The following is a 21,661-nucleotide window of genomic DNA, read 5'->3' as shown; positions in this document are numbered from 1 at the left end:
TTTAAATAATAATTTAAAAAAAAAATGTCTAGACCAGGCCTTTCTTAGACTTATGCTATCTGCACCTCCCAGATCTTAGTGTAATCAACCTTGACCTCCATCCCTACCTCTCCCCTCCTCACACTGTTACAACTGCTGTTGAACCAGTCTGATTGGAGTTTCTGCTCTTTGCAATCAACAGGATCATCCTCTTCTAGGAAAGGCAGATTTGTATTTAAAGAGTTCTTGTATCAATTTCATCAGACTTTATCTTCAGACATTTGGTGAATAGGTTTTAATGTGAGTCCGACTAAGGCATCAATGAACCTGCCTTGATGAATGAGAATCTGCAGTGAGGTCCACAGCTCCTGACAGTCACACATAGGCCTGTGACTTACACAATGCTTATTCACAATGTCTCCAAATCTACTGCTCAGATTCCACCATCCTGAATTCCACTCCTGTCTATCCAACTGCCTACTTAGTGGATCCATTTAATAGTTCGACCTCAATACATCAAAGAGTAGTCTCCCATTTCTTCCCTTAAATGGCTTCCTTGCACCTTCTGCTGACTCAACTAATGGCCGAGTTCTTCTTTCCATTGCTCAGGCTGAAACTTTATCCTCTTTCACCCACATCCAATCCATCAGGAAGTCCCACTGAGTAGACCTTAAAAATAGATCTAGAACCTGTCTGCTCCTCACCCCCTCATTGCTCTCTCCCTGGTCTAAGCCCCCGACCTCTCCCCTGCATTAGCTTTCTAGCAAGGGGCCTGCTTGTCCCTTGTCTCAGCACAAGAGTCAGACGTATCCTTTTGCAATCTGGTCAGGCCCTGTGACATCTCTGTTTAAAATAATCTGATCAACCCCTTCATCTCACTCAGGAAAAACTCAACCCCTTAGAGTTCATCCCTGTTGTACTGGGTCCTACATGAAAGGGTCCTGCTAATTCTAACCCCACCCTTCTTAATTTACCCTTTGTTCACTCTGTTCCAGCCACAGCCTCTGTGCTGGCCCTCCAGGTGGCCAAGTCTGCTTCTTTACGTTCCCTTTGTATAGAATGTTCTTTCCCTTAGATACATGCTTGGCTCTCTTGCCCTCTTCTATGTCCTTGATCAAATGTCAGCTTCTCAAAGAAGCCTTCCCTGACTGCCCTGTTAAGCACTGCGAATCCCAAATCCCTACAAGTGCCTTGCCCACTGCCAGCCATTTCCTGCCAGGCAATTGTAACGAAACACCGTGCAAAATATTATTTTCCTTTTGTTTGACAATCCTTGCCAAGGACCTGAAAATGATTATTCTATATATTATATACCTAGAAGAAAATAAATTTCTTTTTTTAAAGATTTTATTTATTTATTTGACAGAAAACACAAGCAGGGGAGTGGCAAGCAGAGGGAGAGGGAGAAGTAGGTTCCCCACTTAGCAGAGAGCCAGATGCAGAGCTTGATCCTAAGATCCCAAGATCATGACCTGAGCCAAAGGCAGACACTTAATTGACTGAGCCACCCAGGTGCCCAAGAAAAGAAATTCCTGAAAACAAAACCATTTGATTCATTTGTTTCCTAAAATGATGGAAACTTTGGTGATAAAAGCCAATAAATTCTCCTTTTGGGTGTAAGCTAGTTGGAGTTGGTTTCTGTCACTGGAGGTTAAAAGGATCAAGGTTAATACACTGATTTAGGCTAGTCTAGAAAATTTCAAGAAGAAAAGTGAGTAATTCAAATAGTCTTTGTTTGAATTTGTCTCCTAAAAATTGGTATTAAAATATCTGTATCCATTTATCCAACGGTCACATTTCTGGCAACTTTTCCTGAAAGATATCATCGTACAAGGAGATAAAGGCCAATGTGTGGAGAAGCTCATTTGACACATCATCCAAAACAGTTAAATATTAGAAATAAGTGAAATAGTTAGCACTGGAGTAGATATTTTTTAAATGTAGTCTGAAGACCCCGAGGAACCCCTAAGAACATTTTCAGGGGTTTGCAAAAATATAACCATTGTTATTGTAACACTAAGAAATTAATTAGTTTTCTCATTGGCTTGACCTCTGCATGGATACCCAGAAGTCACAGTGGGTAAGACCACGGGGGCCTTAGCCCAAATCATGGCAGTGCCACCAAAATGTAGGAGTCGTCCTCCTGTTGTTTACCACCACCCAATTCTAATTGCTTTTGAAACTGGTTTCACAGATGAATCCACAAAAATAATTTTAAATAAAACTTAAACCTTGAGTGGGTGTCATTTTCAGTATTCTTTGCTGTGTCACGAAATGGGAAGAAGGCACAAAGCACCGTCTGCCTGCTGCACAGGACGGTTGTCTTGAAGGAAAGTACTTGTGACTTGTTTGAATTACAAGTTCCACTAAGCACTCTTTTCATGGAATTCTATTGTTTCCTCCAAGAATGGCTACCTAAAAGCTATAGTTATTCAGGCTTGTGCAACTGGCAGACACTGTCCTAGATGGAAACAAAACAAAACAAAATAAAAAAAAACCCACAAGATATAGCCTGCCTCTCCTATGATCACAACTGACTGTATTGGCTGCAAATAATGAAATTCAAACTTTCAAGCAAAAACATAGAATTTTGTAAAACTTGTACCTGTTGCTATGAGCCTCTCAGCTTCCCAATACTTAAAGACTTTTCTGATGAGACTTTGATTTTATTCAACAAATTCTGTTGATATTTCAAAGATCCACGTAACTCAGCAAACCAGTAATTTCCAAATGATCAATTTATCATGTTACAAAAGAGGTGTGGGTAAGACATTCATTCGAAGGGCATGATAGACTGATGAATTTTAAGACACTAGAGTGCCAGACACTTATTGATACAGCTTCTAGTTTTCCAGGGCAGCTAATTTTTAAGATACCACCATGTTGGGGCACCTGGGTGGCTCAGTGGATTAAGCCACTGCCTTCGGCTCACATCAAGATCTCAGGGTCCTGGGATCGAGTCCCGCATTGGGCTCTCTTCTCAGCAGGGTGCCTGCTTCCCTCTCTCTCTCTCTCTGCCTGCCTCTCCGTCTACTTGTGATCTCTCTCTGTCAAATAAATAAATAAAATCTTAAAAAAAAAATATACCACCATGTTTTATTCCTCCACATTGTATTGAGTATTATAAAGTGTTTTCTGGTTCATTCACTTGTGCTGTTTGCTTACTGTTCGTCTCTCTTGATTGGAAGGGGAGTGCCACAGGGGACGAAGCTTGCCTATCTTTCATCCCTGCTTTCCTCAATGCCTAGAGTAAAACCTAGCATCGAGCAGATGTTTCATCAATGGTAAAGAAATAAATACAACCAAAAATGAACTTTTATGTAGCTATCATAGTCTGGTTTACCAAGAAATTCTAATGACTTGAGAAAATTCTTAAGATATGTGGCTCTTTTTAAAAGATTCAAAATTATTGGGGCACCTGGGTGGCTCAGTGGGTTAAAGCCTCTGCCTTCGGCTTGGGTCATGATCTCAGGGTCCTGGGATCGAGCCCCGCATTGGGCTCTCTGCTCGGCAGGGAGCCTGCTTCCTCCTCTCTCTCTGCCTGCCTCTCTGCCTACTTATGCTCTCTGTCTGTGAAATAAATAAAATCTTTAAAAAAAAATAAAAGATTCAAAATTATTTATGCGCAATGTATCTATTATATTATACATATAACATAGAATCCATAAAATATTACATAGATTTTATGTACACACGTGCGTATGTGTGTATGTGTGTTTATATGTATCGTGAAGAGGTAAACTGAGGAGGTTTGCAGGGAGGAAAAAGGTTGGGGATGACCATGGAAAGCCTATGTAACTCTGTACCCATAACATTAGAAAACAATTATCAGTATGTAGGAATAACTCAGATAGATAGCTTAGCAGGCAGAAGGCTATTGCTACAGAATTTTGAAATTGTTTCATAGCATTTTAGAGTTATTTTCATGACCTGCATCATGTGGATTATTTACAGAATTGAAAATTTTCTTTTTGTATTCAGCTTAAGAGATTACTATTTTTTTAAAGATTTTATTTATTTATTTGACAGAGAGAAATCACAAGTAAGCAGAGAGGCAGGCAGAGAGAGAGGAGGAAGCAGGCTCCCTGCCGAGCAGAAAGCCCGATGTGGGGCTTGAACCCAGGACCTGGGATCATGACCCAAGCCGAAGGCAGCAGCCCAATCCACTGAGCCACCCAGGCGCCCCTGTATTCAGCTGAAGAAACTGACTTAGGGGATAGAAGAAACAGCTTCCCCTAAGGGTCTGCCACTACAGGGCTGTGTGTCCTGGGGTGGGTCTTGTCATTTTAGTTGTCTTTACCGATAAGAAGACTGAGATTGAGTTGCATGACCCCCAAATTCATCTGATGGTTAAATTCTGTGATGTAAAGAATCATTTAAAAGTCGAGAAATTTTTTGGTGGGTCCCTTTAATCACATAATTCCTATATTGTTGCTCTGACCGTCTCAACTACTCAAGATGAGAAGTTTGTCTGTAGCCCTATCCATTAGAAAACCTCTTCTGGTTGGGTTCTAAAAGAACTTACTTTTAGGAGTTTTTAGGAAAAGAAAGATTCACATGGTTCCCAACTTAGGATGGTTCAACTTCCAATTTTTCCACTTAATGATGGTGATATGTGTATTCTGTGGAAACTGTACTTTTGAATTTGAACCTCCTGAGCTAGTGACCTGCAGGAGATATTCTCTCGTGATGCTGGGCGGCAGCAGCGGACCACAGCCCCATCAGCCTGCGGTCAGGAGGGTAAACTCCGATACTGCTCCCATTCTTCACGCAGACAACTTTTCTGTTCTTCACTTTCAGAATGGTATTCAATAAATTACATGATATTCAACACTTTATTCTAAAGTCAGACTTGCTCTGGAGGGTTTTGCCCAGCTCTAGACTAATGGAAGGATTCTGAGCATGTTTCAGGTAGGCTAGGCTAAGCTACGGTGTTTGGTAGGTGAGACGTATTAAACACATTTTTGAATTACTACCTTTTTAACTTACCATGACTGTATTGGCGCATAATCCCATGGTAAGTGGAGGAACATCTGTATGTGCTTTAAAATGATCTGTCAGACAACTAGGTAACAATGCCAATGATGTCTATTTTTATTTTTATGGTAATACTGACAACACATAACCTCTGGAAAACCAACCCCAAAATCCACATGAAAAGAAAATTACACCAACTACAGGTCTTGTCCAGATGCAGGAATAAAGAGGTTGGCACTTCTGATGTACCCTACCATTCCTGTCTTAGTAATTGTCCTACTGAAAATATGCATCCTCGAAGGACCCCCGCTCCTGATCATGGTTCTGGTAGTAAAGCAGGGTCATGACAGGCTGCACGGTGGCAGTAAGTGCAACCTTACCTTTGACCGTCACATGTACACTCTGGCTGGTGGAGAGCTGCGGTTGAACTAGCACGTTGCACGTGTACTCTCCCTCATCCACTTCCTTTTGCACGTCCGAGAGTTTCAGAGTGCCATTGTTCTCAAATGCCACTTGGCGATGGTTGAAAGGAAGCAGATTGGAGTTCTTGTACCATTTGATGGAGTAATAGGGATAGCCAATCACACGGCAGTGAATGTATGTGTCCCGCCCTGCTATGGCTGTGATATTTTTCATTGGTCGAATGCTTGCAGGCCCTAGAGAGACACAAAGATACTCTTGAAAATACTTTAAGGGTACATCTCATGTGTGGAAATGGGTACACTTTTCCTTGAGGAAAAAAAATGTAGATTATTTTCATGGAAAACTTCTTTTTCAATTAAACAATTTTTTCTGTGTTTAGATTTTTCTACTAAGAAGTTTTTTATTTCCTTCTAGTTGCACTACTTTCAATTGAATGAAGTGTTAAGAATGTACATTATCAACTACTTCTCTTAAAACATTTTGAATTACAAGATAAGAGGTGATTTAATAAAAAAAAGTAACTAGTCTGCACTGAAGCGCCATGCTGTTTTTGTGAAAACAAGGGTAACAATTCAATTTTTAAACTGTCTCTGTAAGTAGGTGATGAAGATGGAGGTTATGTCATGTCGCACTATGAATGTCAGTTAAAATACCATGTACACGAAGGTTTGCTGTGACTGTAGTAGAACAGAAGGAGAGCAGGAAGGGAAGAGCATGCAGAGCATAAACCGGGAAAGGAAAGATCAAGTGGGCAAATCTGAGAGTAACGAAGAGAGCAAGCTGACTAGAGAAACCAAAATGCCATTTTTCCCCCCACATTAACCCAATCAGGGCCATTCTGGAGTCAGAAGGAAAGGGTAGGCAATGGGAAGCAACAGTTGATCTTTTTTGGCATTCCAAGACTCAGCTCGGTGCATGCAGAAACCTTCTTCTCTACTACAATGAGTTATGTGTGTTTTTTTGAGGAGCTGATTTGACAAGCACCTCTTACGTTTATTCGAGCCTGGTACAGGACGACTCCCGCCGAGTTGTTGGCAGTGCAGCGGTATACTCCCCCATCCCGGACCTGAGAGCTGGAGATGTTCAGGTAGCTGACCACGTTTCCCTCCGACGTGATCATCTGGCTGATGCGGTGACTGCCCCCCTTGAGGATCGGGTCATCGTCTAAGGTCCACGTGATGGTGGGCAAGGGCGTGCCCTTGACGTTGCACATGAGGGACACTGGTTCTGCTGGGCTCACCACTTTTTCACTAAAGGCAGAAATAATTTTGGGAGTGCCATCTGTGGGAAGACAAATTATGGAAGGAAGTGGCACATACAAATAATTAAACAACTTCTAAGTCTATTTGTTTAACGATTGAGAGGTGGGTGTAGTGGTTATTAAACACTACAAAAAACAAGCCTGGCTTTAGAGATACAGCTAAATTCCAAGCAGAACAAGATTACATTTTCAAAATGGGCAAATACAGTATTAGCAAGCTTTAATTACTTATATATTTCCTGGTTGTCATAAGAAGAACAATTATGCAATCCAGACGCCCATGTTATACGGTGTCAGCTCCCAAGAAGTCTACAATCCAGAACGGTTACATCCTCAATGGAAGTTTTAAACACAGAGGAAATTCACCCCTCTAAATGGTCATGATAACTTTCCACTTCTGTGATAATTAGGGCTTGCTCACCGGGGAATAAAGGAAAGACTGAGGGACTGATTATCTCACCTCATTCATTTTCTTGTAGAAATCATCCTTTAATTATTGAACTCTACATCTGAAACTAAGGATGTACTATATATTGGCTAATTAAATTTAAATAAAAAAATCATCCTTTATAGTTTTAATGATAAATGGTAAGTCCATGTAAATGTCTATGAAAGCTCTGAGGGTGGGTAAAAGCCAAATAGACTTTGAGCCTTCCAGTGTGTATTAAATATCTCTGTAAGTATCTTAAGTTGATGGCTATACAATTTGTCACCCAACCTGGGACACTTCTGAGAATAAAACAGATAGGAGGAGTAATTATGCCAGGAGGACAGGCACAGTCTCAGACTATCCCAGGCAAAGTAAGATCTAGTCTTAGGGAATTTTCTGTAGGAATTTCCAATATTTTCAACAAAGATAAAATTTTCATACTCCATTGCTGTTCTATCGTATATACGAACCATCTCCCTCACACTGTATGGTAGTAATCACAAATGCATCACTGACAAATTGGAAAGCCAAACAAAGGAAGGAACACATCTGAAGCCACCTCGCAGTGCCATCCCAGAAAGGTAACTGTTAACAATCCCAAGGAGTCTGAAGAGTTTCTCCTCCCCAGCCCCTGGAAACTTGGAAGCCTAGTTCTGTGGCCAGTGAGGCCCAGTATGTAGGGTTCTCCTGATGGGGTGCTGTGCTGAGCCTTCTACCATCTTTCCTCTTGCAAATTCCTGAATGTCAACTCCATTCCAATTCCTGGGTGACTGGAGAAGGCCCCCAACTATGTTGTTTTTTTCCCCCCTCATGGTAAGTGGAGTATTTCATTGTTCTTGGACTGTACGCATCTTGCTTTAGTACAAAAGATGAAAACAAGGACTTCATAATACGGAAGTGAAGAACCTGTGCCTTTGCCCTTAGAACACTGTAGACACTGCCTCAGCATGTTCTGCCTTAATTTATGGAGAAGTTAGATGCTGCTGTGATTGTTATTCTTTGTACATAATCAGTCATTGGTGCTTAGGAATGTTATTTCATTTAATCTTCAAATTCACATTTTTTTCAGGATGTGCTAAGCTGTAAACTTCTCTGCACAGATTGTTACACCGTACACTGAAAACTCGTCTTCTTTTATCCATTTTTATCTTTTTTATTGCTTTTATCTTTATTTTTTATCTATTTTTCATCTATTTAGTAAAGTTTTCTTCAGTTATTCCTTTTTTCTCTGTAGATAAAGTTTACGTACAGTGAAATGTACAAGCCTTAAGTGTAAGAATGAGTTTGTTAGATAATGAGACTGTAACCACTCACAGGAGCACGATGTAAAGCATTTCATCACCCCAGAACATTCCTAGGGCTCCTTCCAATCAACCCCCCTCATCAGACAGAGGCAGTCACTGTCCTGATTTCTTGCACCCTGAGTTAGTTCGCCTGTTCTTGAGCTTCAGATCCCTGTAGTCATAGACTAGTGAACGCTCTGTACAGCAGATACTCGACCATCACCACAGCAGTCAGCAAAACTAAGAAATGTGACTTTGGGACAGTAGGACCACGTAATGTGTTCATCTTGAAAGTCTGCCAGCTGACTGACCATGGCCCTCTCAGCGATTTCCCCAGCCCAACCAGTACCATATACCCCATCTATTTGTCATGCTTCTCTAGTCTCCTTCAATCTGGATCATTCTTTTGTATTTCTTGACTTTGACATTTTTGAAGACTTATTCCATAGCTGGGTGCTCAAATTGTTTTTTTTTTTTCCTATTTCTGCATAATTAGATGCAGGTTATGCATTTTTGGCAGGAATATCATGGAAGTAATGTTGTCTTTATGTGATTATTGGCCATCGGTGTATCTCCTTTTGTGAAATAGCTGCTCAAATCTTATTTTATTTTAAATAAAAACTTTTAAGCCTTTCCTCATTCATCAGGGCTCTCTCATGGTCTATTTTTTCTACTGTGTACTTTGTCTTTTGACCTCTGCTAACAGTAGCCTTTTTTTTTTTTTTTTGTATATCAAGTTTTTATTTATTTATTTATTTATTTATTTATTATTTATTTATTTATTTTTAGATTTTTACTGGATTCTTCTTCACATTTTCCAGTTCAGATTTTAACCAAGTTTGTCAAGGAAGTTTGTTTTTAGCTTTTAGAACTCCCCACTGTTTGGGATTTAGGACCACCCTCCTTCCTGGAATTTCAACTTACCTCCCTCATTTGCAGGTGATTTGACAGTGCAGACTTCTGTCCTTCTATACCTAAATCCCATAAGACTATAGCTATCTGCTTTTCTTCTAGTATTCTAGTACCTCCCTTCCCCATCTCACAAAGACTGGGGAATGTCCTCAAGGGAAAAGTGGTATCAGGGCAGATATCACCTAATCCTTTCCTCTTCTTTCAAGGGTCCAATCCTTTCTTCCTGCTTTTGGGTGTCTCTCCCAAGTTTTGTTTTTCCCCAAGTTCATAATTTTTACGTGCTTGCAGTTTAGTCAGATAACATGCTATTCTATCATTTCCTAAAACAGGACCTGTTCTTATACTTTTCTGTGATTCCATTTTCCAGTTACTGTGGTTTGATCTTGAACCTAAAATTATTAGATTTCATTTTCCTTAGACTTCAGTTCCAGTTTCTTTGGCCTCATAGAAAATATTCCCAGATTCTGCATTATATCAATGGCCATTCTTAGCTCATAGTATTGTGAGTTTTTTAAATTTACACTAATCTAAAGCTATTTCAATGGGAATAATAGGAGGCTTTATCCAAGGATACTAGATAGACACCATTTTAAGGCAAATTCTAGATATGTATTTATAATTACACTTCTGCTCTCTTTTGCTACATTAGCACTGTCATCTCTCAGATGAGAAAAAAAAAAGTGAAGCTTCTTGTCCTGAATGGAAACTGACGTGCGATAAATAAATCTGGGAGTATGCTCGGTATGCTCCTCTGCCCCCCTTTTTTATTCAGGTGACAGCCCCCTTTTTTATTCAGGTGACAGGCTTTTTTGGTGATGAAAGCAGACATTATTTTCCCAGTGAGACCCAAGTGTCTTTGAAATCTTTCTTGCTGTCATTCTCTGGTAACCTGAAATCTTTTGACATCGTTACGGATTATCAATATGCTCTTTAAGTTTTCTTAGTCACACAAGAGGGTTGCCACGGTAACTAGGCCTAGACAGGTATTCTCTCTGTCTTCTGCAAAGAATCTACAAATAGTGATGTGTAAGGGCCACGGCGCAGCAGCAGCAGCAAACCAGCTCTGTACAAACGGATCACTCGCTGCCCTTAATTATTATGAGGATCGCAGTGTCAGGCATTTAATATGGGTTCCATGCCTTCAGCTAATTTCACCTCTGCTTTAAGAAACTGTCTGCAAGGAAAAGCTTGAATCAAAATAAGAATCTCATTGCTAAGCCTGCTTCTTCTTAAAATTAGCTAAGGTTAAAAAAATAATAGGAATATCCTTGAAGAGCATCAAGACATTTAAACTTATATTCATACATAAATATTTTTTTTCTCTCTCTAGGCCATATGAAAGTCATGTTTAACTATTTTAATCAATGTACACCAAATGAATATTCAATTATACGTAAAGACATAATTTCCAACAAGACGCACACACATACAGGTAAAAGTCAGTTCAATTATCTGGTGATAAATGTATGTCTCCCTTGAATGTTACCTTGATAGCTTTTGTTCCCTGGCTGATTGATCAGCCTGCATATGTAAGCAGGCCCTTAAGAAAAGAAAATGGCATTCCTAGGACCTATTATAACAACCCGAGGTCCTTCCTCATAAATTTTGTTAATCTAAATTTGTGAATATCTGGACCCAACTGGGGACAACTGTACACATCAGGTGCCCTTTTTCCTTTCCACCAAGGACTATGCTGAAATTTTGCCCTATATTTTTTCTGCCAAATTGTATTTCTCAACTGGGGGCTATCCTCTCCCTACGCCACACCCCACCCGCCACCCCCAGGACAGTTGGCAATGTCTGGAGGTATTTTTGGTTGTCACAACTCTGAGGGACTGCTACTAGCATCTAAGGGGCAGAGGCCAGAGATGCTGCCAACCCCCCCACAGCATACAAAGTGGCCCTTCAAACAAAGCGTCACTGAGCAACTCCAGTCTATGGTAATGGATGTCAACCAAACTCGAAGTTGTAAGTTTTTGCCATCTGTATCTTGACAAGTAATTAAACACACAAATGGGCAAATTTCCATTACTTAACCTAATGTGAAGTTACTTTTGTTATGTCTACCACTTACAACTTTACCAGCACTGGTTCTTTCATTAGCCTGATTTCTCCTGAAGCATTAGGGCAGAGTTGTTAGCTAGTCAGACAGAGAGAAATCTTAGCCCTCGGACTTAGCAGCACTGCTTCAGTGTTCTTCTCACTGAGTGCTCTGGGTTTGCATTCTGGTGTGGCCGAACCCAGTAATGAGGCCCACTGACCTTCAAGGACCACCTGCACAAAGTCTTGAGCAGACAGCTTATCCTTGCGCACAAAGCACTGGTATGCGCCCCCGTCACTTTTGACCATGTGATCCATTATAAGGTTTTCGTGGTTGATCCCTGTGATCCTCACATTTTTTCCAGGGTTGAGGATTTCACCATTTCGGTACCAGGAGAGTTCCTGGTCCTCACTGCCTGTCACGCTGCAGGACAAGGAAACCTGGCTACCCACGCTGCTTTTAACTTTCCTGGGGCTGATGGTAGCTTTCAGTGGCTCTGGAAATTTTGGTAAGAGAAAGAAAAAGAAAGGTTAAAAAAAATCACATATGTAGACATCATTTCAACAACATGCTGAGCTTTTGACAAGGCACATGCATCACGGTAAGCATACTCTCTACAGTTCTCATGTTTAGCATTATGTCATTGCACGCCATTTTGTTCGGGAGCACCCTCTTCATAGTTTGTCTTTCCTTCTCTATGTAGCAAATAGACTGGCAATGGTCACCTTGCTTTCCCAATGAGTAAGTGTGAGGATTAACCCACTGACAATAAGAAACACCATGTTCTGGTTACTGGTAAGGGAAGAGGTATTTGAATATTTAAATCCTATTGCCTTGTCCCAACATAGCAGCACAGATGGGCTTCTCTGAGACATTCTCTCACATTGCCACACTCACTCACTGACCACCCACCCCCCTGTGGTTTAACCAGGGCCGGTCATACACAGCTGTAAGAAAACAGGTGGATATTAGAATTCATGGCCATGAAAACAGGGTTTTTCTTTAAAGTGAGGCTAACTGGTTTAGACAGGGATGGAAATTTCCTATTTGAGGTTCCACATTTTCATTCAACAAACCCAATTGGATGTAGCGAGTTCATTTATTGAGCATCTATTATAAGCCAAAAAACAGCGTTAAACTTACAGGTAAGACAAAGATGACTTTTATGGTATGACTGTCATATGCCAAATAATCACTAATGTCTTTTGTACATTATTTAAGTCTTGCATATATTATCTTATCATATCCATTTTACAGAAGAGGAAGCGGCTGTTTCAGAGAGCTTAATTAACTTCACCAAATCCACTCAATAGGTAAATGGCAACAACCATTTTTTTACCCCAATTATTCCTGACATCTTGTGTTAGCACACCAGGACTCTCTGGTTTCAAGTTCAGTCTTTTGGTGGAGGAGACATATAAGAGTAGATACAGTAGCCGGGCAGTGATATAGGGTCCATCAGAGACATCTAATATGTGGAAGGGGATCAAGAAAGTCCTTAGATGTCAAGGATGGATAGACCTGAGCCCAGCTGCAATGAAGGGGCATTTTGTGAATTAGGTGGTGCAGGAAGACTGTGTCTGCTCACTGTGGATGCAACACAGCATCTCTGTGGAAAATTGTGGGAGAAAAATGACAAAGGCAACCTGGAACAAGATTACAAAAGGCCTCAAGATTTTGGAATTAATTCAGAGGAGACTAAAGGAAGCATTCAAGTATTTTTAGCAAGTGAGTATATGGTCAAACACATTTTTAGGAGAATTGACTGATCATACTGTGTTAGACAAATTAGAGATGGGTACTTGGTCAGTAAGGGGGCATGGCAATTTCTAGTTGAGGTACAATTAAGACTCAGTCTGGGACAGATGGGGTTGGGGAATGTGGCTGAGAAACATTGAGTTACAGTCTCTAGGACTTGGCAGGACTTGGATGCAGAAAGGAAAGGCTTATAGAGAATGCAAGATTTAAAGTCTGCATTGGGGGGAGGGGTCAGGGGGTGAGACATTTTCAATAAGAAGAGCCATTGGCAAGGTAGAGATGGCGGAGAGTTTGGTTTGGTTTGTGATCTTGTTGTTTTGAAGTGCCTGTGAAACATCTGATCTAAAATTGAGAGACACGCTCATCTGACACTCAAGAAGGAAGCTGAGGCAAAGCATGCAGATCCAGGGTTATTCTCAAAGGGGAGGGCTCTGGAGCCATGTAAATGAAGAGAGTGCCAGGGGGAAGAGATGGAAGAGGAGAGGGTGTTGGATTTGGAACCCAAGAGAATGTTTTCTGTCTAGAGACAGAAAGACAAAAATGAAGGAAACATTCAAGAGGCATTTGAGGCTTGTCTGATGTGGCAAAGAAGCATAGCAGTGAAAATAAACACAGTCAGAATTAAGACCTTTCCACAGGTAAGTTTTAAAATGTAGACAGTGATTAAATGCCTTTATAGAGAAAGCAATAAATTAAACCCTGAGAGCTGAGCATCAGATGCTGGGGGATGGGGATGTCTCTGGGGAGGGCACCACACTGGGCTTTGAGAGATGGGATATTTGAGACCTTCAAGTCTTTGAAAGGCATCTTCCATGTGGAGGGAGCAATGTTCAGGATAGGAATGGGTTTGTACAAAGAGTAGGAAAAAATTATATTTAATAGGAGTAGATTTCTTTGAAGCAAAACTATGGGCAATAGGACCAGACAGGCTTACTTGGGATGGTTTGATACTATCCTTAAATACAAATTTATTCAGCAGGAAATGGGGCGCCATGAAAAGTATTTTAACACAGAGGAGATTCTGAGCTTGGGAGGATACTTCTTACCTGCTGTTAGTGCTGTATCATTGCATCTAGAAGTTTCTTCAACTACAGAAATAGAGTTGTGCGTATCTTATTTCCATTTCTTCCTAATCCCAGCCTAAGCATGTTTATGTGATATTTGCAAAACTCGTCCTAGGTAGCTGGTCCCAGGCAGTCTCTGGGATGTCTACGCTAACAACTTCTGTTGGTTTGGAACGGTCCATGCTCAGGGTAACATTGAAAAGATAGTTCCATAAACAGGCATGGGGTTGGCAAAAGGCCAGGATAAGAGACCGCCTCCTCTTTCATTGTCAACTCTTGTGATTTAGCTTGTTGAATTAGTTCATCAAATTAAAAAAATATATACTTCTTATTTTATGTGATATATAATATTATATATAATGAAAAGAACATTCCATTCACATCTAAGAGCCACCTATTTTGACCAAAGTTCTGCCCGTCAACTGTGGCCATGTGCTCTTGGATAAAACTGAGGGGGTCTGACTAAAGTGCTCCCCGTTGCAGTCATACCCCTCCTTCCTCTGAGGCTGGCTTCAGCATCCTTCTCAACACATTACTCAAGATAGTCACTATACATATATTAGAGATGAAACATATCCACCATATTTGAACTAAATGATATGAAATAATGAGTCCAAGTCCAACATTTTTATCATTTAGAGCCCTATATTTCTTCTGATAATAGCCCCATTCAGGAACATCAAATAGCCTCTGAAAACCAGCCAAGGTTGCACACTGTGATCTGACCACTGTTGCTTGTGTTGACATCACAAGGCCACCCCTCTTCTGTCAGTGTTCAGACAAGGTGGACATTATTAATTCAACAGTTAGGTAATGTGATCTCAGATGCATCTCCTGTGGCCTAATGGAAATCTTGCAGGTTCAGACAGACCTGAATTCAAATCCTAAGTCCCAACCTCCCCAGCTGTGTAATCTTGAGCAATCTGTCTGAGCATTCATTTCCTCATCTGCAAAATGGGGTAATACTGGTCTCAACAGGACTGTTGTGAGGATTAATGGAAGACTTTAGTGAGAGCCTGGAAGTTATCTTGTAATAAGAGCTCCATCAAAGGTGGTCAGCATCACCATTCCAAGCTACCATCCAACTTACGTTTCACGTACAGGCGGCCTATCACCTTAGCAGTGCCGTATCTGTTGGAAACTTCACACACATAGCTGCCTGAGTCTGAAGGACGAGTGTTCTCAATGAGCAGCCCCGTCACGGTCTTCTGGAACCTTCCAGAAAGTTCCAGAGGCATGTTGTCCTTCAGCCAGCGATAATCCGGCTCAGGATGCCCAAGCGCTTTGCAAGGCAACTCCACACGCTGCCCTGCCATGGCTTTGCGATGATCAAACCCATCCAGTATGGATGGTGCTGAGTTCGCTGGGTCTGAAGAAGAAAGACAAACTCTTAGATGTGGTGAATGAGTTGAAGTAGTCATTTAGAATCATAGGACCTCGTGTATAAGTTAATCTATACATCATGCTAACTACTGACAACAGATCTTTAAGATTTTGTTAAAGAACAGAAAGAAAAACCCTATTCATTGAAATTTCTTATGTTCAGAATTTTCAAAAGGCTAAAGCAGAAAAGGTTCTGCTTTTCATTTCCCACTAAATAACTAAGAACTCCAGAATCAGCATGCCTCTACAGGAGCTGCTGGCCCAGGCCAAGAACTGAGTTGTCTTGTGACCAGAGAACATCAGGCTTCCCCTTTCAAAAGAACAACAGTAGCAGAGATAGTGGTTTGACATTAGTAAAATTTATTTCACACACACAATAGAGAGTTTTATAGAGAGTTATTGAATTTGAAGGTTTTATTTATTCATCTCACAATATTGTTGAGCCTCACATCCAGGGCCAGTATACAGTCAGGAATTAGAGACACGGTGACAAAAGAGACAGGAAACCCTCATGGAGACCCTCATGGAGCTTACAACCAATTCCATGAGTGGGGCTGGCAGGCTATGTGCAAACACACGAACACATAAAAATGGTGTGGCCTGTAGTAGGTACAATGAAGAATTGGAAAGCCTGACATAACAGTGAGTGAAGGTGGATGTGTCAGGAGTGGGGTGAGGGGGACTTAGGGGTGGTCCTCATGGATGTCTTTCACGATTGCTGAGGACAGACAAAGGAATAAGACGATCAAGGTGTGGCAAAAATCAAGTGGTTATTACTTAAGACACAGCCTTGTTTTTATAACACAACGATATATAATTCACCTGTTCTCCCCAATGATGTTTGCTTGGTATTGGGTTCTTGAGCCTGTTGAAGAAAAGTACCAACTGTTCTCAAGAACTGGGTCAGTGGAAACCATGCAGCTGGATGACCAAGCTTGCCTTGAGGAATCAACGTTCTCAGGGCATATTATGAAGAATGCAAAAACAGAGGTCCTCTTTTGGATGCCCAACATAAAAGTCAGTAACATTTCCTTAGCCTCTCTGTTACTCTTCCTGTTAAGAACTTGTGCTAGACCACACACGAGTGGTAGCACTGATTTCCATACGGATATACAGAACAGATATGGGCTCCTGGCTCCTGAACTCTTCTTACCTTTGTCTTGGTTAGAAAAGCACCATGGCTGTTGTGATCTGCCTACAGTACACCCAAAAGCAAAGGACTGGATTTCCTCTATCCTATCAAAGAACCTTCTGGAATGGTCTCTTAAAGTGCTGTGATTCCACAGTTAGCCACCGGGGGCAGTCAGGAGACCGGAGTGAAAGTGGCAATCCCACTGAGCAGAAGCTGCATTTGCTGGAGCTTTCCTTGGTGACCAATGGAGATAAAATCCACAACATACCGCTGCTGTTCTCACCTCCCTGGTGCTATATGAGAACAATGTGAATGTTCTCATGGGATATGATGACAGACTCTAAGAATCTCCTTTCTAGGACTCTTCTGCACTTCCATTGTCCATTATAACTGAAGAATTCTATAGCCCATTATTATTCTCACTCACATGTCTGGGTGCAGGGCTCCAGAGGGATTACAGACCTAAGAAACCCACAACAGCAGGTGCAGGGCCCTTGCCAGTGGAGGCCTTATTGCTTCAATCTTCTCCTGAAGGAATTTAGACAGACTTTGGAAAGTGTTGAAGAGCAAGTGAGTTTCTTATGGACCACATGGTTACAAAATTTATTGCTTTGCCTAGAGTGGGAAGTAGCATTGGTGCTAGAGAAGGTGAAACAAAGAAGGTGTCACTCCTTTGGTGGGCATGGCTATTTATTTATTTATTTATTTTGTAGAACAAGTCTACAACCCAGGAAACAAATGGTGCCCATTTTTTTTAAAGGTACGGACTTCTAATGTGAGTCACACAAAAGCAATACCTAATGATTGCACTTAAAATTTTTGTTCTGCTACTAATAGTTGATAGAAATTTCTCAAATATGCTTAAAGTAATGCTGTGTAAATCTGACTTTTTTTTAATAGAAGGAATGGAACAATTGAATATCCATATAAAAAAGAAGATTTTAGAAACCTTACCTCATACCACCTACAAAAATTAACTTGAACCAGGTCATGATTTAAGTGTGTGAGTTAAAACTATAGAACTTTCAGATGAAATGATAAGAAAAAGTCTTTATGACTTTGGGTCTGGCAGAGTTCTAAGATATGACACCAAAGACACAAGTGGCAAAAAATCAATATATTATACTTTATGACAATGAAAATATTTGACATTTTTCAAGAAACCACTAAGGAAAAAATAGGAGCAACCTACTGGGAGAACATATTTGCAAATAATATTTCTGATAAAGGACTTCTTTCCAAAAAATATAAATAACTCTGACATCTCTATGATAAGAAAAAAAAATCAAAATTTGGACAAAAGATGGAACGAATGCCCAGGGAGCTCAGTTGGTTAAGCATCTGCCTTCAGCTCAGGTCATGATCCCGGAGTCCTGGGATTGAGTCCCTCACTGGGCTCCCTGCTCAGTGGGAAGTCTGCTTCTCCCTCTGCCTGCCACCCCCCACCCGCTTGTTCTCTCTCTCTCTCTCTCTGACAAATAAATATATAAAATCTTTTTTTAAAAAAATAGATAAAAGATCTGAATAGATATATCACCAAAGAAGATATACAAATGACTAATAAGCACATGGAAAGATGCTCACTGTCATTAGCCACCAGGGAAATGCCAATTAAAACTATAATGAGATACTACTTCACACCCACTAGGATAGTTTTAATAAAAAACACAAACAAGAACCGGTGCTCATAAGAAGTGGAGAAGAAATGGGTCCCCTATACACTATTGATAAAAAGGTAAAGTGGTATAGCCACTTTGGAAATAGTTTGGCTATTTCTCAAAATGCTCAACTTCACTTTACTACAGTGCCCCAGAAGTCTGCTGCTTAGTTACCCATCCCAGACAAGTGAAACCGTGTTGACTCAAAGACCTGTTCACAGATGTTCCTGGCAGGATTTTACATAATAGCCAATAAGTGGAAACAACCTGATGTCCATCAGTTAGAGAAGGGATAAATGAGATGTGTGTGTACATACAAAGGAATATTATTCAGCAATCAAAAATGGTGAACTACTGATACATCTTACAACATAAATGAACCACGAAAGATTATGCTAAATGAAAGAAGCTTGATACAAAGCCACATGTTGTGAGATGTGATATATAGGAAATATTCAGAAAGTGCCCATCTGTAGAGACAGGCGGTGAATTAGTGGTTACCTGGGACCAGAAATGGGAATTAGGATTGACTTCAAATGAGTCACAGGGAGTTTTCTGGGTGGTGCAAATGTCCTAAACTTGGATGACATTGATGGTTGCTCCATTTTCTATGTTTACTGAAATCACTGACTTGGATAATTAACATGGATGGTAAATTAAATTTCAATAAAGCTACTTTGCAAAAAAAAAAAAGAGTGGCACTTTTCTTTTCTATTTTAAATACACAATTTAAGCAATGCTTGAGACAGACTCTACGGGGAAAATTTGGTCATGTACAAAATTAGTACAACCAAACAGCACTGTATTTAATTTTCATCCCCTCATCTTCAATCTGTTTATCTACACTTAAAAATAAGTTTCTATCACAAAAACTTGCAAACTCACATATGAGTAGAAAAATAATATAATGCATTTCATATATTCATCACCCAGACACAGAGGCATCAAAAACTTTTTTTTTTATCATGTATTTGTTTATTCTTTATAGTCTTTGCCTGTGGTGCTATCATACTGAGTCAAATTGTAGAACCTATGTCATCTTATCACTATATCATTAGTATGTTTCACTAACAAAAATAAAAGTTTTCTTATAAAACTGCAATATGAAATAAGTCAAGCAGAGAAAGTCAATTATCATATGGTTTCACTTACTTGTGGAGCATAAGGAATGACATGGAGGACATTAGGAGAAGGAAGGGAAAATTGAAGGAAAGGAAATCAGAGGGGGAGAGGAACCACAAGAGACTGTGGACTCTGAGAAACAAACTGAAGGTTTTAGAGGGCAGGGGAGTGGAGGGATGGGTGAGCTCGGTGACAGGTATTAAGGACGGCATGTATTGCATGGAGCAATGGGTGTTATACATAGTGAATCTTGGAACACTGAAAAAATAAAATAAAATAAAATAAGAATGAATGAGTGAATAAATAAATAACTAAAACCACAATATCAGTAACATACAAGAATTATAATAATCTCTTGATACCATCTAGTATCCATTCTATATTCACTTTTCCTGATGAGCTAAGAACACATCATTATTACATTATTAGTATTTGTAATTGTGCTAAGTAAATCAGCCTTGTTGTACAGTTAACAGTTAATGACTCTCGATTCTCTTTTCAGTCAAAGCAGGATCCCCCTTTTCTCTTTCATGTCTTTGTTGGAGAAGCCAGGTGAGTTGTTGTATAGGAAACCTCCAGTCTGAATTTCTTTCTTGATGGTATCATTGAACATGTTCCTCTGGCAGTATTTCTTATAAACTGCAATTTAGCTCTCATGAGCAATTAGATCAAACTCAGCCTCTTCCCTCTCTTTCTGCATGCATACAACATGAAGCTTTCTTGCACTAGGTGACGCTGAATTGATCAACAAGTTCGGGTGAAAAAGTTTATCTGAATCACTTATTTCATTAAGGGTTGAAATGATTTTCTAATTGTCTTAGCTCCTTCACACTCAGTAGATGTAATTATTCCACAAATAAGAACTTTCCTCCCTAAACTAGGATTCTTTGGTTATTTTGAAATACAATAGCCACAGGAAAGATAAAGAGAATTGCGGTTCTCTTTAACCTACCAAGTATCAAAATCAAGAGTTGGTGCCCTAGTTTCCCCTAGGAAGGTTAATGAGAATTTTATTATTGCTTTGATTGTTATTAAATAGATATGTGTGTGTATCAAAGTATATAAAAATGAACGGATATGCATATGTGCGTGTGTGTGTATTCATAACGAAATCAAAAGTTTTTAAAATGTTCTATGGTTATCAATCAAATGCAATCATTATTTTTGAAATTCAACTCATCAACTCTCAGCCAAGGAGAACCCCTTCAGAAGTTGTCCCCTGTATCATTTTGGCAAGACCCCATTAATGTTTCAGGCCCATTTATACGTTTCCTGTCCCAGACATTACAATCCACCACTCTTCCAAGGAGCCATAGTCCCTTTAGGGGGAGTACTAGAAGGACACTAGGATCTAGACATTAGAGGTGCTTGCTGCTGTCCACTGCCCATTGCTTCCAGGCCTTTTCAACGTAAAGACCTTGGGGACCCATTCATAAGAATTCAGCAAGTGTGCACTAATAATTTCTATTGAACATTTTAAGAAATTTTGTATTTTTATCTTTCCTCTTACACTGAAAGTCTTGGTTCCAAATAAGAGTAGCATAAACATGATCACCCCCTCCACCCCATTATCCATTATAGTATTTTATAGGATGGGGTTCCTCCAGGGTCTCTCAGGGCTTCTAACCGCCTCTGTCACCCTTAGTAATGCTGAGTCACTCGAGCCAGTCTGGCTCAACTTGACTCCTAAGGCCAGCAGTTCCCTTGGGGTAACTCTTTGTTCTCCTGAAAGTAGTATTTGTTGGACACTTGAGAGACCCTCGAGGAGCTGAGCCACCACTGAGCGATGTGGTCATATCTGACTGCTCTCGTGGCTGTTTGTACACCATCTTCCACTCTGAACTCAGGTCGGTCTACCCGAGGGTGGTGAATGCTCCTAGATACATTTCCCCAGGGGCCACTCAAGGGCAGATTCTCTGCTTTGGAGAGGAGTATCTGTTGACTATTCTGCAGTTCTGTGACCGTGCGGAGTCCCAGCAGCTTGGAACCGTTTGGTGCCCCCCCACTTCTGCTACATGGTGGCCATTCCTGCATGCCCCTACTGTGGTCAGCACTCTGTCCACACACCGACCCATGACCACGTGCCACTGAGTGCTCCTAGGAGGCTTTGTTCCTGTGTTTTCTCTTTTTCCATTGTATTTGATCCGCTTTCATTTCAGGAGGAGTTTAAGAGCATTAAAAACCTTGTCACTAGCATGCCCCCACAGGACCCAACCCCATGTGTGCATTTTTTTTTTT

At 40.5% G+C, this 21,661-nt stretch overlaps 1 protein-coding gene across 1 annotated transcript in view; it reads right to left on the bottom strand.

The window, feature by feature from the left end:
- Positions 1 to 21,661, bottom strand: part of DSCAM (DS cell adhesion molecule) — a 780,684-nt gene that overhangs the window by 289,652 nt on the left and 469,371 nt on the right. The window contains exons 7-10 of the mRNA XM_047708625.1: positions 15,219 to 15,497; positions 11,527 to 11,802; positions 6,364 to 6,660; positions 5,337 to 5,612 (exon numbers count right to left, since the gene is read on the bottom strand). Of these exons, the coding sequence (XP_047564581.1) occupies positions 5,337 to 5,612; positions 6,364 to 6,660; positions 11,527 to 11,802; positions 15,219 to 15,497 (1,128 nt within the window). The remainder of the gene's footprint in view (positions 1 to 5,336; positions 5,613 to 6,363; positions 6,661 to 11,526; positions 11,803 to 15,218; positions 15,498 to 21,661) is intronic.

This window comes from Lutra lutra, chromosome 1 (assembly GCF_902655055.1).
Source record: "Lutra lutra chromosome 1, mLutLut1.2, whole genome shotgun sequence".
Classification (NCBI taxonomy): Eukaryota; Metazoa; Chordata; class Mammalia; order Carnivora; family Mustelidae; genus Lutra; species Lutra lutra.
This window is presented reverse-complemented; position numbering and strand designations above follow the sequence as displayed.